This window comes from Pongo abelii, chromosome 18, assembly GCF_028885655.2.
Source record: "Pongo abelii isolate AG06213 chromosome 18, NHGRI_mPonAbe1-v2.0_pri, whole genome shotgun sequence".
In the NCBI taxonomy this organism is placed as follows: Eukaryota; Metazoa; Chordata; class Mammalia; order Primates; family Hominidae; genus Pongo; species Pongo abelii.
The window spans coordinates 27,065,969-27,088,440 of record NC_072003.2 but is presented as its reverse complement, the minus strand read 5'-3'; the positions used below and the strand labels follow the sequence as shown (position 1 = coordinate 27,088,440).

The following is a 22,472-nucleotide window of genomic DNA, read 5'->3' as shown; positions in this document are numbered from 1 at the left end:
ATTCTTTTCTGATCAATGCCCTTGCCCTTGCTTTTACAGCAGACACCCTGTGTGGCTGGGAGTCCAATTTGCTTTGTAATTCAGTCAATTGCAGGATGAGGTTGTGCATTTAATTTTCAGAAATTTCAGCCCTGCAGCTACAGGCTAGAAGGCTCTCCTTCAGGGTACACCTAGAAGCTCTTAGATCGTTTATGAAACACTTCGAGCTGGGAATTCAAATCCCTGAGCTCATCTTTTTCTTTCTCCACTTTGTCCAGCGACATTAGGAGCAAGTCATTATATGCCTTAGTTTTCCAAAAGTGTTTGGGTATCATATATCGAATCACTTGGCTCCTTGCTTCTTATAAATGGTTGATTAGGAGTATCCAATGCAGATGATTTGTGTATCTCTATAAGCAGATCATGCCATGGACTATCCAGGCTCTCTTTACTACTAGAAATAGGGTAATTAGCAGTCTTAAATCTAATCAGATTTGGCAGCCAATTGCCAAATCCCCAAAACCAATTCAGAAAAACCATCCTTAAAATTTTGTTCCTCTATACACTCTTAGTACCAAAATTTTTTGTCCTAGTCCCTTCTGGCTGCTGTAACAAAATACCAAAACCTGAGTGGTTTTTAAATGATAAACTTATTCATCACAGTTCTGGAGGCTAGAAAGTACAAGATCAAGGCACTGGAAGATTCAGTCTCTGGTGAGAGCTCACTTTCTCGTACACAACTGTCTTCTAGTTGCAACCTCACATGGTAGAAGGGGTGAGGGATATCTCTGGGGTCTTTTTTATAGGGGCACTATCTCATTTATGAGGGCTCTTCCCCCATGAACTGACCACCTCCCAAGGGGCCCACCTTCTAACACCATACCTTGGGTGTTAGGATTTCAGGATATAAGTTTGGAGAAACAAAACATTCACACCACAGCAGCATATACCCAGGCCTGGCCAATCAGCATAACCCATTCTTCTGGCAATATGTGATTCATGGTCTAATGAGACTTTAGCTCTTGTTACTGCACTGCAGCACTAATAAGATATAAGATTAAAGGTGTTGCAGCCACCATGCTCACATAGGAGACAAGCCTTCCTGAAAATAAAATCAACACAGACAAAGGCTAAGCCAAGAAAGGGAGAAACAGGTTCTTGAGGACATTATTTAGAACTTTGATTCACTGTGCTTGGAGCCAGGTCAACCCTTAGGCCTTTTCAATTTCAAGGACCGAAAATTTTCCTTTTCATGTAAGTCAGTTTGAGCTGAGTTTCTGTCTTAGGCAACAGAAACATTCAGCAGATAGATAGAATATGGGAAACACCATCTTCTTGGCTGCAAGTTGAGTATCAAGTTTCAGTCTGCATGAACACTCAGAGCTGCATACTGAGTAGGGCAGTCTCCCCAAACTCCCCTGCCTGTTTTGCTAGGGAGGAGAGAAGAAATTGCACTACAAGGGCTAGGGCATAGGATCTGAGAGAACATGACAAACAGTCTCAAACTTTGTCTTTGCAAACAGATTTTCAAGGACTTTGGTTGTTCCATGTTTCTTGGAGTTCTTAACCTCAATTACCACATTTTCCAAGCAAAGAATATCCAACATATGCTCCAGCATCTTTGTGTTGCTGTGGCAACAGATATGCCCTCCCCCCCCACAAACTCCCACCCCAGTTTGCAGCAAATTGGCAGATGACCATTTGCAGAAGACCAGCAGGAGCTAAAGAAATTCAATGACAGAAGATAGTCACTACTCACTTTGGGCAAGCTGTCAGCTGTCAAGTCTAAGTAGGTAACAGAACCAGTAATGGAGACAAAGCCAATGGGAGAAATTTCAAGAAGGGGAATCAAAGCAGAAACAAAGTAAGAGAACTAGGGGTGATGGCTGCATTGGGGTATGCTGAATGCAGTTCATTACTGGGCAATGAAAGACTGTGCGTGGTGGAAAGCCTTCTCAGCTAGGACAGTTTCAGCTGCATGTAAAAGAATGCCCCCAGGGTCAGGCACGGTGACTCATGCCTGTAATTCCAGCACTTTGGGAGGCCGAGGTAGGAGGAGGGCTTCAGCCCAGGAATTCGAGACCAGCCTGAGCAACACAGGGAAAACCAATCTTTACAAACAAATAAAAAACTAGCCAGGTGTGGTGGCATGCACTTGTAGGCCCAGCTACTTGGGAGGCTGAGGTGGGAGGGTTGCTTGAGCCAGGGAGGTTAAGCTGCAGTGAGTGAGACATGATCATGCCACCACACTCTGGCCTGGGCAACAGAGCAAGATTCTGTCTCAAAAGAGAAAAAAACAAAAATGAAAAAGAAGGCTTCAAACAGTAAGACTTTGCTTAAAAAAAAAAAAAAAAAGAAAGCTTCTTTTTTTTTTTTTGAGACAGAGTCTCACTTTGTAGCCCAGGCTGGAGTGCAGTGACATGATCTCCGCTTACTGCAAGCTCCGCCTCCCAGGTTCACGCCATTCTCCTGCCTCAGCCTCCCGAGGAGCTGAGACTACAGGTGCCCACCGCCAAGCCTGGCTAATTTTTTGTATTTTTAGTAGAGACGGGGTTTCACCATGTTAGCCAGGATGGTCTCGATCTCCTGACCTTGTGATCTGCCCGCCTCAGCCTCCCAAAGTGCTGGGATTACAGGCGTGAGCCACCGCGCCTGGCCAAAAAAAAAGCTTCTTATCCCATCTATCCAGCTTGGGGATAAAAGGACTGTGAGTGGTATCAACAGCTCATCAGCATCATCATGGACCCACGGTTCTTTTAAGTTTTCCGCTCTGCCATGCTCAGGATGTCGGCAATGTGTCCCTCATTGACCCAAAGGGGCTGCCACAACTCCAAGCATTATATCCCTGTACAAAAATGCCCAAGAGGACAAGGGAAGGGGTGTCTCTCTCTTATCAGAAAGGAAAAATCTTTCCTGGACTCTTTCCCAGGTCTTCCCCTCAGTTCCCATTAGCAGGATTGGGTCACATCCTCATTCAGCAGCTACAAGAGAGCCGGGGAAAGCAAGTAGCAGGCATTTTTAGCTTCCAGCATGAAAGGTAGCCTCTGCCAGAAGGATGAAGGCTGTGAATGGCTGCTGGGTAGGCCAATCAACAACATAGCCTAAACTTTAAACATATTTGTACCAAAACTTTTGCCATATCCTTATATCACCCATACTGTCATTCACTTAATATTGTCCTCAAATCAGTTTATCTTTTGTTTAACCTAAAAATCTTTACTTAGGTAGGAAATTCTATATCCTTATCATAAATGCAAAACCACCACTAGATATGTTTTTCCCAATCCACATTAAACTACATTTATAATGATTAAAACAAAAATTTTTTGCACATTTTACCTACAAGCATCTCTTCTCCCACTAGCAGTGGTCATACTTTGAGATTCATGGTAGCAGGATAAATTCATTTCCTCCTCATTCCTGGGCCCTGATATTAAGAACACCTTAACAAGCAGGGTGCACTGGCTCACGCCTGGAATCCCAACACTTTGGGAGGCCAAGGCAGGAGGATTGCTTGAGCCCAGGAATTTGAGACCAGCCTGGGCAACACTCTTAAATAATAATAATAATAATAGGCCGGGCACAGTGACTCACACCTGTAATCCCAGCACTTTGGGAGGCTGAGGCGGGTGGATCACAAGGTCAGGAGATTGAGACCATCCTGGCTAACACGGTGAAACCCCGTCTCTACCAAAAATACAAAACAAAAAATTAGCCGGGCATAGTGGCAGGTGGCTGTAGTCCCAGCTCCTCGGGAGGCTGAGGCAGGAGAATGGCATGAACCCAGGAGGCGGAGCTTGCAGTGAGCTGAGATTGCTCCACTGCACTCCAGCCTGGGCAATAGAGCAAGACTCCATCTCAAAAAAATAATAATAATAATAACAAAAGAAAGAACACCCTAACAAAGTGCCATAACATGCACTGCAAAGTACCACCGAAACTACCTTTTTGCAGCCACACTACCAAGTAGGCCCCTGCCTATCACCCTCCGCGCTCCAGCTCTCAAAGTGAAGACATTAGCAAAATCATAGTAGACAAACTAGCTGGTTTCCTATCCAGCCACGCCCCCTCTCAAAATGTTTTGTTTCGTTTTGTTTTCCACTAAAGGAAAACTGTCTCGAAAGCTATAGGGACCACCACATGCCTTAGAGTGAGATCTTCTGCACTTACTCGTCTAAGCATGCTCACTCACATTTAATCACAAGGCAGCATTAACTGTGGACAGAGAAAAGTGATCAATGTCCATTACTTACATCAGAGGCTGGACCCTTGTCAGCGCCAGGGCAGGAGAATGTGACAAATTCATGGCACCGCTTGTGCACCACAAAGCAGCAAACTGCAAAAGAGAAAATCAGGGTGGGAGGAAGGGAAGAAGGAAAGCGGAGAGGAGGAAGAGAGAAAGGGAGGAAGAGATCATTAAACTTGAACTTCACCAACAAGTAAAGCCTTTATGCCAAAATAAACAATGTCAGCTTCTGCAGCATATCCTTTGCTGAAGTCAAACTCTTGGGAACATAGATGCTTCATCTTGCATAGGAGTTAAACTTCTATAGTTAGCTAGGGTTAGAAAGATTCCATATGCTCAAAATTACACTCCCTTGAAGATCCCTTAAAGCGCCTTGTCTTCTATTGGTTTTGGAACAGAATGTTGTTTCTTGGATCAGGTGCCAGATGAAGTAGTTGGCTTGTGTTTAGGTGCATAATGCATAAGAAATATGTAACTTTAAATCTTAGAATCACACTTAAGAGAGGTGTTCATACGATGAGGGTCATGTGGAAACAGAGGGAACAGGATGGTGGACTCATGGCCCCATCTCACCAAAAGCAATGTCATTCTAATAGAAAAGTGGGAAAAATAGGCAGCAACGTTTACACTGTCACTTTAGTAGTCTGCAAGCAAATACATATATACACATATTTGAATTGGTGTGAATTTAATGCATCTATGGTATGGCTCCCCTATTTGGAGGTTATATCCCTCTGGGGGAGGTACAATGAAAGAATGTATACAAAATAAAACTGTTTTTTGTTGTTGTTGTTGTTCAAATCATCTTTTACAGTCTTGGTGTTCAAATCTTCTTTCACAACCTCTAGACTGCAGGTTTCTGGAGGATGGGTGCCATGCTTCAGGGAGCAGCTCAGAGCCTTTCTAAAGTGCATGCTTAGTAAATGAAAATATAACAGGAAACCTCAAGGCCATCCCTAGCGACACAATGAGTCTAGGTGACAATCATCTATGGTTGCCAAGGTCACAAAAAGATACCACTGGCCTACAGAGGACAGCTCACTTCACTACCTATGAAGTACACTTGTCAAATAATCAAACATGATTGGTTCAAGTCTCTTGATGCAACTACAGATTTACAGAAAATACAAGTGACAGAGGAACATATTAAATGACACCACAGGGATGCGATCAGCAAACACACCCGCCCCCCACCCCAACCAAATACCCAGAATGTAGAAAACTACAAGGCAACGAATATGGTATCTTCAACAAATAAACTACAAGAGAGGACTGCAAGTGGGGAGAAAATAAGATGAGAAACGTATATTTTCAAAGGAATTTAAGAAACATATCAACTAAATTTTTTTTTATTTTACTTTAAGTTCTGGGATACACATGCAGAATGTTCAGGTTTGTTACACAGGTATACATGTGCCATGGGGATTTGCTGCACCTATCAACCGATATCAACTAAATTTAACATGTGGACCTTATTTGGATTCTAACTGGAAAAAACCAATAGTTTAAAAAATTATAAGGCAATCAGGGAAATGGATATACTCACTTTCTGATGACATTAGGGAATTATTGTTACTGATATTAGGGAATTAAAAATATTTGGTGTGATAATGGTCTTGCTTTTTTTTTTGGTTATAGAATCCTTATCTTTGAGGATACCTTAAAATCTTTATGGATAAAATAATTTACAATAATTCAGTATGCCAAGGTGGGGATAGAAAGGGGAGGATTACAGATGAAAAAGAAATTGATCATGATGGGTCATTATTGAACTGGGTGATGCACACACGAGGATGCATTATACTAATCTGTTAGTTTTATATATGTTTAACTTTTTCCATAATATGGAAAGTTTTCAGCAGAGGAAGAGATAGAGAAGTAGAGAAAACCCAAGTCATAAGAAATGGGAGTTGCAGGAGGGTTACAAGATTAAAATGTGCTGAGTCTTATATTCCTCAAAAGATTATAGATATTCAGAAATTGCATATAGGACATTATAAGTTTAAATATACGTGTTAACAATTAAAGATTAAAAATAAGAATAGAAACCGGGTGTGGTGGCTCACATCTGTAATCCCAGCACTTTGGGATGCCAAAGCAGGAGGATGACTTGAGCCCAGGAGTTTAAGACCAACCTGTGCAACATAGTGAGACCCATCTCTACAAAAAATAAAAGATTAGTCAGACATGGTGGTGCATGCCTGCAGTCCAGCTACTCCGGAGGCTGAGGTGGGAGGATCGCTTGAGCCCAGGAAGTTGGGGCTGCAGTGAGCCATGACTGCACCACTGCACTCCAGCCTGGGTGACCTAATGAGACCCTGTTTCAAAAATAAATAAATAAATAAAAATATAAAAACTACTATGTATTCCTTTTAAACCACTAAAAGGGAAAACTGGACAAAGAAAGACAGTCCAGGTACACCTCAAACAGCCTTCTTCATGCTCCAAGGTCATATAAATATTACTCTTTGGAGTTTTTTTGTACTTTTATATGGCATCATTTCCACTTTAAACTCTTTGATCCATGTGTAATTTCTTGGAATCTGATGTGAAATGGGAATCCAATTTGCCATTTTTTTCCAAAGAGGTAACCAATTGTCCCAGCATCCTTTATTGAATAATTCATCCTTTCCCCACTGACTTCAAATGCCAACTTTATTATATGTTTAATAATTATATATACTGGGGTCTGTCTTTGGGCCTTCTATTCTGTGCCACTGATCTGTCTTCTAGTATAGCAATATGGGCTTTAATTATAGTAGCTCTGTAATATGTTATATCTTGGCAGGGCAAGTCCTCCCTCATTATCCTTATTTTCAACATTTTCTTGGCTATCACTGCATATTTATTCTTCCAAGTAAACTTTAGAATCAATTTATCAAGATTTTAAAAATACCAATGGAATTTTTATCGGGATTGTATTCAGTCAACCCCCAGCCTCCACAAAATGATTGGGACTTTGATTGAAATTGTGTTAAATTTAGAAATTAAATTCAAGATAATTGATGCCTTGACAACAATGAGTCTTTCCATCAGGAAATGATTGTCCCCTTGTTGAACTCTTATTTTCTCCATAGAAGTCCTACACATTTTCCCTTTAGCATCATCTAAGGGATTCTTTTATATGCTATTGTAAATTTGACATGTCTTCACTTTGTTTCCCAACTGGTCATTGTTTAAAAATAGGAAAGCAAATAGCTGTGTGCAGTGGTTCACGCCTGTAATCCCAGCACTTCGGGAGGCTGAGGCAGGCAGATCACTTGAGGCCAGGAGTTCGAGACCAGCCTAGCCAACATGGTGAAACCCCGTCTCTACTAAAAATACAAAAAAAATTAGCTGGGTGTGGTGGTAGGTGCCTGTAGTAGTCCCAGCTACTCGGAAGGCTGAGGCAGGAGATTGCTTGAACCCAGGAGGCGGAGGTTGAAGTGAGCCAATATCACGCCACTACACTCCAGCCTGGGCAACAGAGTGAGACTCCATCTCAAAACACAAAACAAACAAACAAACAAAAACAATAGGAAAGCAATAGATTGTTAGCATATTTATTTTAAAGCATTTTTTAAAAAACTCAAATAGCTTTTGTGGAGTTTTAGTTGCTTCCTTTGAGTTTTCCAGATAGAAAACCATATTACCCCAAATAATATTTTTATTATTCTCTCTTTTCCCCTTTTCATAGTTCCATGTTTAACTTCCCCTTTTATTCAACATGAAAGTAAAGGGATGACAGCATAGTCTCGCCCCATCCCTGAGCTTTCCCCAGCTTCACCTCCCTCTCCCTCTCTACACTTCAACCACACAGGAAAGTTTTCCACCTCTACTCAAACTAATTTTTGGAAGTTATATTTTCCTTGGAAATTATCCACAGTGTTCTTCTCAACATGTTTAAATTGTAGCATCTTATCTGGGATGATATTACACCTTTTCTCTTTCTTTCTTTCTTCATATTGCATTGTTAGGTAGTTTCTCCTTATTTTTTTTTCCATAAGTTTTTGTTCTTTCTTGTCTATTTTTATCATTCTATCATGTTAAAGCAGATTATGATTATATTTATCAGCTCTACCTGGTTTTATTCTACTTTATTAATTGCTACTTTAACTTTTTTTGTTCTGTGTGTCTGTGATTGTATTGCTTACTTGTATTTGTATCACTTATTGGTTGAAAATGTGAATTCTGGAGTCTGATGACCAGGTGTATATCCTGTGTCTATCATTTGCAAACTCTTAGACTAGGTACACTACCTCATCTTCCTGTACTTCAGTTTCCTCTCTGGAAAATGACAGTGACAATAGGACCCATATCACAGTGGTGTTGTCAGAACTAAATGAGTTATTCCATGCTCAGAACCACGCCAACCATATCATGACTATTCTACAAATGTCAGCTAATATTATCCACTGTTCTTTTTAAAGCTTCTGAATTGACTGCTCAATTAATTTATTCCCATTCCTCTTCATTAAACATTTAAAGATGTTATGGCTAAAAACCCTATTTTAAGTACAGTTTTGGCTGCATCCTATGTTTTATATTTAGTCCCATCATTGTATCAAGTTTCTAAGTGGTCTATTAGTATAGTTTTAATTTATTCTTTGACCCAGAAATATTTAGGAAAGTACTTTCCCCCATTTTCAAGTAGTTGCTTTATTCTACCTTTCTTCCAAACATCTAAAATATCAGTTATTCTCTACAAAAAATACAAAAATTAGCCAGGTGTGGTGGCAGGCCCCTGTAATCCCAGCTACCCAGGAGACTGAGGCAGGAGAATCACTGGAACCAGGGAGGCGGAGGCTGCAGTGAGCCAAGATCGCGCCACTGCACTCCAGCCTAAGCGACAGAGCGAGACTCTGTCTCAAAAAAAAAAAAAAAAAATTAGTTATTATCTTATTCATCTTTATCCCCTTTGGAGATAGAAGGTGATAAAGATAGCTCATCTCTAGTCTCCTAGTGTCTACCACAATTCCTGGCACATAATTGATATTCAGTACATAAATGTTTGATGAATGAATGAACCAGAAAATGAATATTATCAGTCATAGAAAAAGGAGAAAACATAACCAACTTCATGGTAGATGTAGCTCCTGGCTGATCCCCTGACATTCCACCAGTCTGGATATTTGTCAATCCAATCATTGACAAGGTCACTTTAGGTAGCCTTCCAATTACCCACAGAAATGAATAGTCCATCCCCACTGAGGCAGAATCAATAGGCCAAGTGAACCCCAGCATGATGTGCAGAGAAGCTGAGAACAGACTTTGAAAAACCTCATGAGCTTCTGGTGCAGGTAATTCCTTTACACAGTGTATTTCTGAAAAGTTGTGCAAATCAAATCTCCCATTAACAAAAACACTTTGAAGAAAATAGCGCTGCCTATTTAAAGAAATCAAATCCTTTTGTGACACAAATAAATGCCCCCTCATTTCTATTTGGCAAATTCAGAGTAAGACCAGTTTTTGTTTTTTGTTTTTTGTTTTTTTAAGAAGAGGCAACATTTACTGAGCTACTGAAAAAAATGTACTAGACCCTACTTTCAAACAGGTACCCAGCTAAGAGCCCAGAATCTCCCGATGCTTCATAATTTATTCAATAACTCCTTGCTCTACAAATGTTGAAAGCCTGCAGCCCTCTGACCCCAGTCTATAGCAAGGCTTTACTAGAACTACAAAATGGGGTCTGAAACTCAAATGCCTAGGGGCCAGGTGAGCAATGAAAATGTCTGACGGCCAGGTAGGGGACTGCACACATGGCCTGTTTAAAAGGGGAACTTGCTACTCAGCTCCAGCAGAGAATGAAAAAGATGTCTCAGGCTCTATCCACCTCCCACCCTCCCTTATTACAGGCAAGATCAGAAAGGCCACCTGCAGCCGAGTGCAGTGGCTCACATCTATAATCCTAGCACTTTGGGAGGTCGAGGCAGGAGGATTGCTTGAGCCCAGGAGTTCAAGACCATCCTGGGCAACATGGCAAGACTCCATCTCAAAAAATTTTAAAAATTAGCCAGGCGTGGTGGTGTGCACCTGTGGTCCCAGCTACTTGGGAAGCTGAGGTGGGGGGAATTGCTTGAACCCGGGAGGCTGGGAAGTCAAGGCTGCAGTGAGCTGTGTTAGCACCACTGCACTCCAGCCTAGGCAACAGAGTGAGACCCTGACTCCAGAAAAAAAAGAAAAGAGAAGAGAAGGGGAAGGAAAGGGGAAAGGAAGGAGAAGGGAAGGGGAAGGGGAAGGGAAAGGGAAAGGGAAAGGGAAAGGGAAAGGGAAAGGGAAAGGGAAGGGAAGGGAAAGGGAAGGGAAAGGGAAGGGAAAGGGAAGGGAAAGGGAAGGAAAAGGGAAGGGAAGGGAAAGGGAAGGAAAAGGGAAGGGAAGGGGAAGAGGAAGGGAAGGGAAGGGAAGGGAAAGGGAAGGGAAGCGGAAGGGAAGGGGAAGGGAAAGTGAAGGGAAGGGGAAGGGAAGGGGAAGAGAAAGGGGAAAAAGGGAAGGGGAAGGGAAGGGGAAGGGGAAGGGAAAGGGAAGGGAAAGGGAAGGGGAAGGGAAGGGGAAGGGAAAGGGAAAGGAAAGGGAAGGGGAAAAGGAAGGGAAGGGAAAGGGAAAGGGGAAGGGAAGGGAAAGGGAAGGAGAAAAGGAAGGGAAGGGGAAGGGAAAGGGAAGGGGAAGGGGAAGGGAAGGGGAAGGGGAAGGGAAAGGGAACGGAAAGGGAAAGGGAAGGGAAGGGGATGGGGAAGGGAAAGGGAAGGGGAAGGGGAAGGGAAGGGGAAGGGAAGGGGAAGGGGAAGGGAAGGGGAAGGGGAAGGGGAAGGGAAGGGAAGGGGAAGGGGAAGGGAAAGGGAAAGGGAAGGGGAAAGGAAAGGGAAGGGAAAGGGAAGGGAAAGGGAAGGGAAGGGGAAGGGAAGGCGAAGGGAAAGGGAAGCTGAAGGGAAAGGGAAGGGGAAGGGAAGGGGAAGGGAAGGGGAAGGGAAGGGGAAGGGAAAGGGAAGGGAAAGGGAAAGGAAGGGGAAGGGAAGGGAAGGGAAAGGGAAGGGAAAGGGAAGGGAAGGGGAAGGGGAAGGGAAGGGGAAGGGAAGGGGAAGGGAAGGGGAAGGGAAGGGAAGGGGAAGGGAAGGGGAAGGGAAGGGGAAGGGGAAGGGGAAGGCAAGGGGAAGGGAAAGGGAAGGGAAGGGGAAGGGAAGGGGAACGGAAAGGGAAAGGGAAGGGAAAGGGGAAGGGAAGGGAAGGGAAAGGGAAAGGGAAGGGAAAGGGAAGGAGAAGGGAAGGGAAGGGAAGGGAAAGGGAAAGGGAAGGGAAAGGGAAGGGAAGAGGAAGGGAAAGGGAAGTGAAGAGGAAGGGGAAGGGAAGGGGAAGGGGAAGGGAATAGAAAGAGAAAAAAGAGAAGGGAAAGGGAAAGGGAAAGGGAAGGGAAGGAAAGGAAAGGAAAGGAAACAAGAAAGGCCACCTGCCAGCTCTGTAGGCAGAATAATGTTCCCACCCCCTACACCCAACCCCCTGACACCACCACCAGATATCCATGTCCTAATCCTGGGACCTCTGAATATATTACTTACACGGCAAAATTGATTTTGCAGATGTGATTAAATTAAGGATCTTGAGAAAGGGGGTTATACTAGATTATCTGGATGAGCCCAGTGTGATCACAGGGGTCCTTATAGGAGGGAGGGAAGAGACTCGGAGTCAGAGGATGAGACGTGATGATGGAAGCAGAGGTTGGAGTTGTGCCATTTCTGGAAGGGAACGCAAGCCAAGGAATGTGGGTGGCCTCTAGAAAAGGTAAGAAACAGATTGTCCCCTAGAGCCTCCAGAAGGAAGACAGCCCTGCTGACACCTCAATTTCAGCCCCGGAAGACCTGCTGTTCAGAATGTTGACATCTAGAAGTATAAGATAATAAATGTGTGCCATCTTAGGCCAGGAAATTTGTGGTAATTTGTTACAGCAGCAATAAAAAACACGAGATTAGCAAGGATAAGAAACGCCTGGTTAATCCCAGATGGAAGGAGTAGACTGTAGCCAAAAGCTTGGGTGACAGGGGCCCTCTCGGATGTTTCTGCCCCAGGAAAAGCACTGAGATCTCAACTCTGCTTCACATCGCACTTCACCCCTAACTCCCAAATTTTAGTGGTTTACTCTAACCACTAAAATCTACTCATTGCATTCCAAAGAGGACTAAATTAAATCATATATATATATATATATATATATATATATATATATATATATATATATATTCTGTTTGGAGTCGATTCCCCTCTTGTACACAATTCTTACTGGGGTCTATAGTGGAAAACTGACATTCTTAGGAAGCAACCTTTACCCTTAAATTCATGTCAATCTGGGATAGAAATTCTAGCACTAGTTGCAGATATCTGTGGTGGGAGAAGAAATGAGAAGCCCATCATCTACAGGAATTACAGGCTAAGTTTCTGGAAGCCAGTGGACCTTGGTTTGAATGCTCATTTTACTACCTATAAGCTGAAGGACATTAGCTCAGTGTCTCCACCTCTCTGAGCCCTATTTTATCATAGTACCTATGTATATAAGGTTGTTGTGCAGCTCAAATAAGACAACACATGCAAACTGTTTGGTGGAAAAAGGCGTTTGAGTTGGAGCCACTGGCATGCAGATTTTCCTCTACAGATGCTGGGAGAACCACTCTTTCCTCCTAGGTCAAAGCTGACCCACAGGCTTATCCGCATTAAACTCTGCCAAGTGCCTAAGATGAAGTGGGGTTCCCCCAGGCAATTTCCTGAACTGTTTCCATGATCAAAGACAGAAGGCTCTGGTCACCATTTCTGCCCAATGGCTGGTCTCACCAGCACTAAGAAGAGTGACTCACGGGGTCATGCTATTGAGTTTGCAAAGGGCTTTCTGTGCTTAACCTGAGCCTCATCACAGTCCTCTGAGGAAGGTGCTATGATTCTCATTATATCTTTTATAGAGACAAAGTCTTGCTCTGTCACCCAGGCTGGAGTGCGATGGTGCAACCACAGCTCACTGCAGCCACAAACTCCTGGGCTCAAGTGATCCTCTGGCTTCAGCCTCCTGAGTAGGTGGGACTACAGGCATGCATCACCATGCCTGGCTAATTTTTTAAGTTTTTTCTAGAGACGGGATCTCACTACGTTGCCCAGGCTGGTCTCAAACTCCTGACCTCAAGCGATCCTCCTGCCTTGGGTCTTCATTATATTAACAGGGACACCGATGCTCGGAGAGAAGTGATTTGCCCAAGGTTGTTCAGCTAGTCCGTGTTAACACTTGTATTTGAAACCAGTTTGTCTTCCTCTAGAGCCTACACTCTCAACTCACACAGTGCAGTTACATGTGTGTTTGTCATTCATCTCACTGTTCCAGGAGAAAGCCTCCCCCGCTTTCCTCACCCCCACCATTCAGTCAGTTGCTAAATCCCACTGATTCTTCCTTCGCAACACCTTTTATGCCATATCTTCCTGTACATTCCCCCCTGACTCCCACAGCCTGTGATTCCCCCACAGGCATGGAATTTTACAATAAAGCCTTAACTGGTGTCCACAGAGATTGCAGTTGCCTTGATATCTCATCCCTATGAGCCCAAGTTTCCATAAACACAAAGGATCTAAGTCCACCAATGGCATATGAGTGCTACAAATTCTAAATGAGATGTCACGTGTGAATGCACAGCACCAGGGGACAGCACAAGGTATATTCTCAATGAAGGTTCACTTATTTCCTTCCAGGATGGAGGGATTCATGGTACAAGCACAGCAGCTGAGCTGCCTGGATTCTACACCGTGTGCCACTGTTGATTAGCTGTGTGACCTTGAATATGCCCATTGTCTTTGCTGTGTCTCATTTTCTAGTCTATAAAATAGGGACAATGATAGTACTTTCCTCATAGAGTTGTTATGAGGAATAAGTGAGTTATCTTAGCACAGTGTGTGGACACAGGAAGTGCCTAATAGATGCTAAGAAGTGTCAATATTATCCCTATCTACTTCTGCTCACCCCATGTGGCCTGTACACTCCTGGAAAAATCACCTTCTGAAGATTCAGCTTTGATATTATTTCCCTGCTCCAACACATCCACTGCTATTGCCTAAATCTGCGGTGCCCAGTGTGGTAGCTACCAGCCACATGGAGCTACGTAAAAGTAAATTAATTAAATAAAATCTAAAATGCCAATAAAAATCTTCATTCATGCCAGCTACTTTTCAAGTGCTTGATGCCACATGCGTCTGGAGACATCATTGGATAGTACAGATATAAGAAATTTCCAGCACCATAGAAAGTCTTATTGGACAGCAGTAGCCTAAAGGTTAAAGTTCAAAATGCTTAGCCTGGCATCCACCCACAGTATAGCCCACCATCTAACTTGACTCTCATCTCTTGTCACTCCACTGCCCCACACTCCGGCCAGGCGGCATAACCGTCCATTTCCATAATGTATTTTACACATTCCCTATTGTGCACATCTTTTCCACAAACAAATCAATACCCACAGCCCATCCCATGCAGTCCACAAATGAAACTTAAAGCAGAGGAGCTTGGTTTTCCAGCCAGCAGATGGAGGGTCAGATTGGAATAGATATGGCACGTTCCACAGGACACTTCAGCTCAGTATCCCTGCAGGACAGATGACAGTTCACTCATCCTACCTACCTTAACACAGGGGTGACAAACGCAAATGCCTGCAGAGGCTAGGCCTGTGACTGAGTGATGCAAGGCTGGTGTGACACAGAAGGGAAGGGATACAGGGGGACTGGGCTGAACTGAAGGGCATATGCCCTTCCAAGGGACACTCAGCTGTAGCCAACAGTGGCCCTGGGTTCACTGGTCCAGAATCGTGAAATAGGATTTTTTTAAAAAGCTCTGTACAGGCCGTCCAAACACATCTAAGTGCTGCCAGTTTATAAGCTCTCTTAGCTGGTCATTCGGCCTCAAATATTTCCAGCTTGGTTGTATGAATTTCTGTGTTGAAATATCCCCAATCTTAGAATGGAGATAAGACAACCAATTTCACATATGGTTGTGAAGGTGAGATCAGATTCACGTGCCTACCACGTGCCTGGCTTCTACCTAATTCTTACTAAAAATGTGAATGAATGAATGAATGAATGAGCTCTTCTGGTCTCTCCCACACTCAGAAACCACTCATTGTAGCTGAGTAGAGGAGGGCAAGCAGAGACCATGGGCAGGGAGATGGTTTGTGTGAATCTGTGGGCAGCCGGCCCCAACACAGACAAGCTAGAGTTCAGGGGTCATCTTACAGCCCTGTCTGGCCAGCTTTCAGTACACGGTGAGCATTTATGGCTGTGGCTTCAAAATTCCAACATTACAAATGAGTATACAGTTGAGAATCAACACTGTACTTCATCACTGGAGAGAACCGTTCTTTCCAGTCTCCTGTGTATCCTTCTAGAGACGTTCTCTGTATGTGCGACCACACATGTGAGGCTATCTGTAGGTACGGACTGAGATATTCCCTACTTCATTTTTCTTTTTTTATCTAGGTCCCTGCTGTTTTGCCCATATACAATTCTACAGCACTAGTTCTCAGTCCTGGCTCCCCAGGAGTCACCCAGCGAGCTTTTAAAATGAAAAGCGCTCAGGTCCCACTCCCGGAGATTCTGATTTAATGGCGCTATGACGAGAGGGAGGTGGGCAGGCATCAGTACATTTAAAAAGCTCCTGGGTGATTCGAATGTGCTTGGGATTGCTGAACACTGCTACTCTGAACACACCTCCACCACCTGCTTTTCCCCACACTAACACATCTGGGAGGGTCTGTTCCATCTCCATATGTAGAGAATGACCCCATTCTGTTTGCACAACTGCATCTGTTCCATCATATAGAGGGCCTTCCTCTAATTTGCCCAGTCTTATGGGAAACTCTTAAAGTTCTGATGGTGATTATTTCTTCCTGGAAGAGGGGAGGAAGAGATAGCAAACTTCATTTGCTTATTCACAGCCCAGCACTAAAAAGGAAAAACAAAAGAAAGAGCAATAACTTTGCAGTGGTCAGCAACTGCGGGAAAAGACTGTTTTCCTTTATAATGTTACCAAATTTATTTAACTAAGCAAGATAAAACAGTTGAGCCAACACGAGGAAAAGAACAGGCCTGAGAAGTAAATAAATCCACCAGAAGAAAGCTGCCCCTACCCTTCCCTCTGCAGTAACAACCCTGGAAGAGCCAGACCCTGAGCAGAACACCTGCTGGGGACATCCTTCCTGTTTGGGTGGCATGTGGATACTGTCCTTGACCCCATGACTTCCTTTGATCAGGCCCCCAAAGATGCAGAGAGCAGGACACAATGCCATGGTCTAAGGGGATGACACGTCAACATCTCTTCACTCACCAGCCATATCCAGCCCTAGATTGCTCAGACCAGCAGCAGGCCTAACCCCAAAACCAAGTGTGGTGTCATGTCTTGTTTCTGCCTGACAGCACCCATCCTCCATGCTTCTCCTGTGAGGAATCGCTCTTCACTGGCTCACTGATTGTGTGGGCCGGCTAAGGCTGTCCTCATCCTCTGGCTGTAAGGGTGGACATGGGACCTGGGCCACAGTGGGGATTCAGGCATGGGCGTGTGACTCAGGACACACAAAGAGAATCAGCTTCAGGACTTTTGCTGGAATTATTAGGAAAGAGGGTTTATTTTCCAGCAGAGTTGTTAAACTGGTAGGAAATAAATTTGCATCTGCCGTCTTTATTGGGGGGGGGGGGTTTGTGGGTTTTTTGAGACAGAATCTCACTCTGTCACCCAAGGTGGAGTGCAGTGGTGCGATTATGGCTCACTGCAACCTCAAACACCTGGATTCATGCAACCCCCACCTTAACATCCCTAGTAGCTACTACAGGTGCACACCACTACACCTGAATTTTTTTTTTCTTTTGTAGAGATTGGGGTCTCACGAGGTTGACCAGGCTGGTTTCGAACTCCTGGCCTCAAGTGGTCCTCTTTCCTCAGCCTCCCAAAGTGCTGCATCTGCCATCTTTATCATCACCGAGGAAAAGTTTTTTTGAGAATGAAGCCAACACAGAGAAAAGCTGAGCCAAGAGATGCCCCATGACCATACTGGAGCACCTAAATCCAGCCAGACCTAAAGAACTCTCAACTTCTCTGTACAGGCCAATAAATGCCTCTTTTCCTAAACCAACTTGAATTGTTTTTTTGTCTCTTGTGACCAAAGGAGTCCTGACTAACAAACCAAAGGTGAGAAGTTGAAGGGTGGGCCGTGGGGGCCCTTATTTCTCTTGTGCTTCATACGTTTCTGTAAGTAAGGCTTTTTTATTATTATTTAAGAGCTTGGTGTTACTAGCACTCAATTCCATCAGTCCATACTGGTGAATTCAGGAAAGTTGAGATACAGAGTTTCATCCTTCCCTTAATTCCTTTAGATATTGCAGAAGACATAATGCACCTAGGAGTTTCAGTGGGTGTTCAGGTGTGGGCGTGTGACTCAGGTCACCCAAAGAGAGTCAGCCAGGAACTATGAGGTTTGACAGGTCTACTGTGCCCATGAGTGTCTGTTACTTGGGCATCTTCTCAGTAGGTGCCTTTAGGATAGGCACATTCACCTCGCTGATGCAACAGCGATTTAGACCCTTTGCTACTACCAGCATCCTCCCCTTGCTGGTAAAGCAGAGGCCACAGAGCCACAAGCCACACCCTTTGTTGACATGACAAGGAGTGACAGCCAACAAATTGTGCCTCCTGAGGTGGCACAATCTCTGGGCTACCTTGAAGCCCAGAGACAAATGCGTGTCAATCCCAGGCCCCCAACTCACTCTAAAATAGGCAAATAGAAAAAGCTTAATCCCCAGGCAGGAAAAACACTAGCAACAATTCTGCAAGGAGGAATGACTTGCTAAGTGAATACTGCAAAAATCACTGAATCATACACAGGACCATAGAGACTACAAAAAGTGTCTGTTGGCTTTGCCTGCCCAGCATCCACTCCCGTTTCTCTGGTAGCTGGAATGTTGCTTTTCTTTGGGAAGCCATCCTTTCTCCACGGTATGCAGTCCTGGTGGGGCTGTCAATCGAGGTACCTGGCTTTCCCCTTGCACGTGACTGAACCTCACAACATTGGGGAATCACACTGTTCTCCCTGGGATTTGATTCTTGGGCAAAGAAACACAAGGACAGAAAACAGCTGGAGCTGATTCCTCCCAATGGTGTCACCCTGTGAAGGTCATCCATTAACACCTGCCACCCAGATCCCCAGAGCCACCCTGGGCCCTGTTCTTTCTAAGGCCCAGCACTGCTCGTGTGCCAACCCATAATATTTCCAGTTTTTTTTCCTTTAGATAACTAGAGTTCATTTGTGTGCTTACAAATGACAGAAGAACCTGAACCAATCCAGACATCTAATCTCACCCCAGATTGATGCAAATGTGTTTTCCATGACATCCCCAAAGGATGGTCACCAAGCAGCTCCCTGCACTCTTCCAGGATGAGGGGCTTTCTGCCTCCTAAGGACAGCTCTGACATTAGAGTTCTTCAACTGCGCAGAAGTCGGCCTGCCTCAGTCCTGATCCTGCCCTCTGTGGCCCCTTCCTCCTCTCGTTGGCTCCTCCTCCTGTTCTCCAGCCCTTCCCTATCCTAGAGGAAGTTCTCAAGGCTCTGTCCTAGGTGCTGATCTCTACCCTGTGGACTCCCTCTCACTGAAGCATCTTGTCAATCCAAGGGACTTCAGGAATTCTATTCCTGCTGGTCCCTCTCAGTCCTGTGCTCCTCCCTGAGCCCCACCCCTCTCTGTCCACCTGTCTCCTCAGCACCACCATTCAGATGAGCAGAACATGCCCCAAGCCAAGTTCTCATTCTTCTGCCTCATTTCTCAGGATGTGCCTGCATACCTCACCCTGGGACTCACCCTTCTCTCCTCCCTCACCACTACCACCACTCACTTCCAAACACTGATTCTGTTCAGTCTAGCCCCTAATTATCACCCAAAACCAGCCCCCTGCCCTGAGCAAATATATATATATAAGAGACCTCATATATCTGGTCTCTGACACTTGATACTTGTTTAACTCCTATCATCCTTCAGATATCAGATTAAACATCATTTCCAGCTGGGCAGAGTGGCTTACGCCTGTAATCCCAGCACTTTGGGAGGCCAAGAAGGGTGAATTGCTTGAGCCCAGGAGTTTGAGACCAGCCTGGGCAACATAGCAAAACCCCATCTCTGCAAAAAACACAAAACATTAGCGGGGCAAAGTGGTGCATGCCTGTACCCAGGTAGCTGGGGTGGAAGGATCACTTGAGCCCAGGAGGTCGAGGCTGCAGTGAGCCGTGATCATGCCAGTGCACTCCAGCCTGGGCAACAGAGTGAGACCCTGTCTCAAAAAAAGAAAAAAATATATTATTTTCTTGGGGATTAAATATCATTTCCGTCCTGACATGCCAATCTAGGTTTAACATACTTACTGTATGTTCCCATTTGACTTAATGTCTCCAAGCCACTTTGTTATTTTCAACCACAAAGTAGGAATAAAAAGAGTACCTACTCATAGAGTTGCTGGGATTAAATGTGACAACACATTAAAAACACTGAAAGAGGCCTGGCCCGGTGGCTCACGCCTGTAATCCAAGCACTTTGAGAGGCCGAGGCAGGTGAATCACCTGAGGTCAGGAGTTAGAAACCAGCCTGGCTAACATGGTGAAATCCCCGTCTCTACTAAAAACACAAAAATTAGCCAGGCATGGTGGTGGGCACTTGTAATCCCAGCTACTTGGGAGGCTTAGGCAAGAGAATCACTTGAACCCGGGAGGTGGAGGTTGCAGTGAGCCATGATTGTGCCACTGCACTCCAGCCTGGGCAACAGAGTGAGATTCTGTCTCAATAAAAATAAAAATTAAAAAGAAAAAAAATCATTTCGTTGGGGATTAAATATCACTTCCGTCCTGACCTGCCAGTCTAGGTTTAACATGCTCACTGTATGACCCCATTTGACTTAACATCTCCAAGCCACTTTATTATTTTCTTTTTATTATTATTATACTTTAAGTTTTAGGGTTCATGTGCACAATGTGCACACCCACAGCCAATATCATACTGAATGGGCAAAAACTGGAAGCATTCCCTTTGAAAACTGGCACAAGACAGGGATGCCCTCTCTCACCACTCCTATTCAACATAGTGTTGGAAGTTCTGGCCAGGGCAATTAGGCAGGAGAAGGAAATAAAGGGTATTCAATTAGAAAAAAAGGAAATCAAATTGTCCCTGTTTGCAAACGACATGATTGTATATCTAGAAAACCCCATTGTCTCAGCCCAAAATCTCCTTAAGCTGATAAGCAACTTCAGCAAAGTCTCAGGATACAAAATCAATGTACAAAAATCACAAGCATTCTTATACACCAATAACAAACAAACAGAGAGCCAAATCATGAGTGAACTCCCATTCACAATTGCTTCAAAGAGAATAAAATACTTAGGAATCCAACTTACAAGGGACGTGAAGGACCTCTTCAAGGAGAACTATAAACCACTGCTCAATGAAATAAAAGAGGATACAAACAAATGGAAGAACATTCCATGCTCACGGGTAGGAAGAATCAATATCGTGAAAATGGCCGTACTGCCCAAGGTAATTTATAGATTCAATGCCATCCCCATCAAGCTACCAATGACTTTCTTCACAGAATTGGAAAAAACTACTTTAAAGTTCACATGGAACCAAAAAAGAGCCCGCATCACCAAGTCAATCCTAAGCCAAAAGAACACTTTATTATTTTCAATCTTGAAATGAGAATTAAAAGAGTACCTACTCATGGAGTTGCTGGGATTAAATGCAACAACACATTAAAAACACTAAAAGAAAAAACTAAACCTTAACACCGTAACAGGCACTAGTTCATCATAAATATTAGCTATTGCTATTGTTGTTGCAAATAATAAAAATATCTTTCCCTCCCAGACTGTTAACTCCATTAAATCAGAGGAGCCATATGTTTTGTTCATTACTGTCTTCCTAATACTGACACATAAAGGAGCTCAGTATTTAATTGGCTGATTGGTTGTGATTTAAAGCTCTCGACTGTAGACCATACTCTCCCTCACTTTTCTCCCCAATGTCTCCCCTTCACCAGGCTAAACATTTTCATTTCCTCCCAATACATTTTAGCTATACAAGACAAAACCTTCTCACCATCATGCTAGATGCCCTTAGGCAAGGTAAACTCATAGCAAAAAGACCTTCGTATGGGAGACTTTCAATTTGCTTTCTTTTTTATTTAAATAAGACAGTGAAGGGGAAAATCTAAGTACAGGAAAAAATTAAAAACTGAAAGGAAATAGATAAAATGTGGATGGTGGTGGTTGTCTCTAGTTAAAAGGACTTTCAGGCTTTCTTTTTCTTCTTACAATTTTGCATTCTCTGATATTTTAATATAATAAAGCAAATACAAATTTTCATATACCTGAACTTCATGAGGCATATTTTGATACAAGAAAATACAAATGTATTATACCCATGTACCATCAAAATTGAGATACAGAGCATGGGCACCACCTAAAAAGTTTCCCTATACACACCCCCAGCCTGTGGTAGACACTGATCCACTTTCTGTTACTATATAGATTAATGGCCTCGTACAGTATGCACTATTTTGTGTCTGCCTTCTTTCACTTAAAATAACGTTTTTGAGACTCGCGCACGCACGTGTCTGTATTAGCAGTTAGTTCATCTTTACTGCTGAATAATATTCCATTATATGATTATTCTAAAGTTTGCTTATCCATTCATCTACTGATCAGTATTCTGGATTTTTTTAACAGTATCTGGTTATTATGAATAAAGCTGCTATGAACATTCATTTATAAGTCTTCATTTATTCATTCATTTTTTGTGTAGGCATACAATTTAATTCCTCTTGGATAAATACCTAGGAGTGGAATTGCTGTATCATACTGTAACTCTATGTTTAACTTAATAAGAAACTGCCATTGTTTTGCAAAGTGGTTGTACCATTTTTTAAAGGAAAACAATCCAACACATTATCTTATAATATGTTTTTCATTCTAGATGTTCAATTAAAGACTCTTAACTGTGGAAAACTGTTCTGCACCTAAAGCTAAAGGTATAGTCCCATGAAATGACGTAACAGGGGCGAGTAAAAGAGGAAACCCTGAGAGACGGGCAACCTCGCAGGGGCTAGCATCACAGAGTGGGGCCAGAGATGGACAGAGGGAGCTGCAGGTGGAAATACCCCAAACTCTCTCTCCTCCCATCCTCTTGTCTCTTGCTACCACCTCCCTTTGGCTTAACTCAGACAAAAGTCA

General features: G+C 43.6%; 1 protein-coding gene across 3 annotated transcripts in view; it reads right to left on the bottom strand.

The window, feature by feature from the left end:
* The window catches only part of PRKCB (protein kinase C beta), a 386,780-nt gene that overhangs the window by 228,471 nt on the left and 135,837 nt on the right, over positions 1–22,472 (bottom strand). For all 3 annotated transcript variants that reach the window (XM_002826246.5, XM_024233705.3, XM_054533655.2), the window contains exon 3: positions 4,233–4,315. In XM_002826246.5, the coding sequence (XP_002826292.3) occupies positions 4,233–4,315 (83 nt within the window). The remainder of the gene's footprint in view (positions 1–4,232; positions 4,316–22,472) is intronic.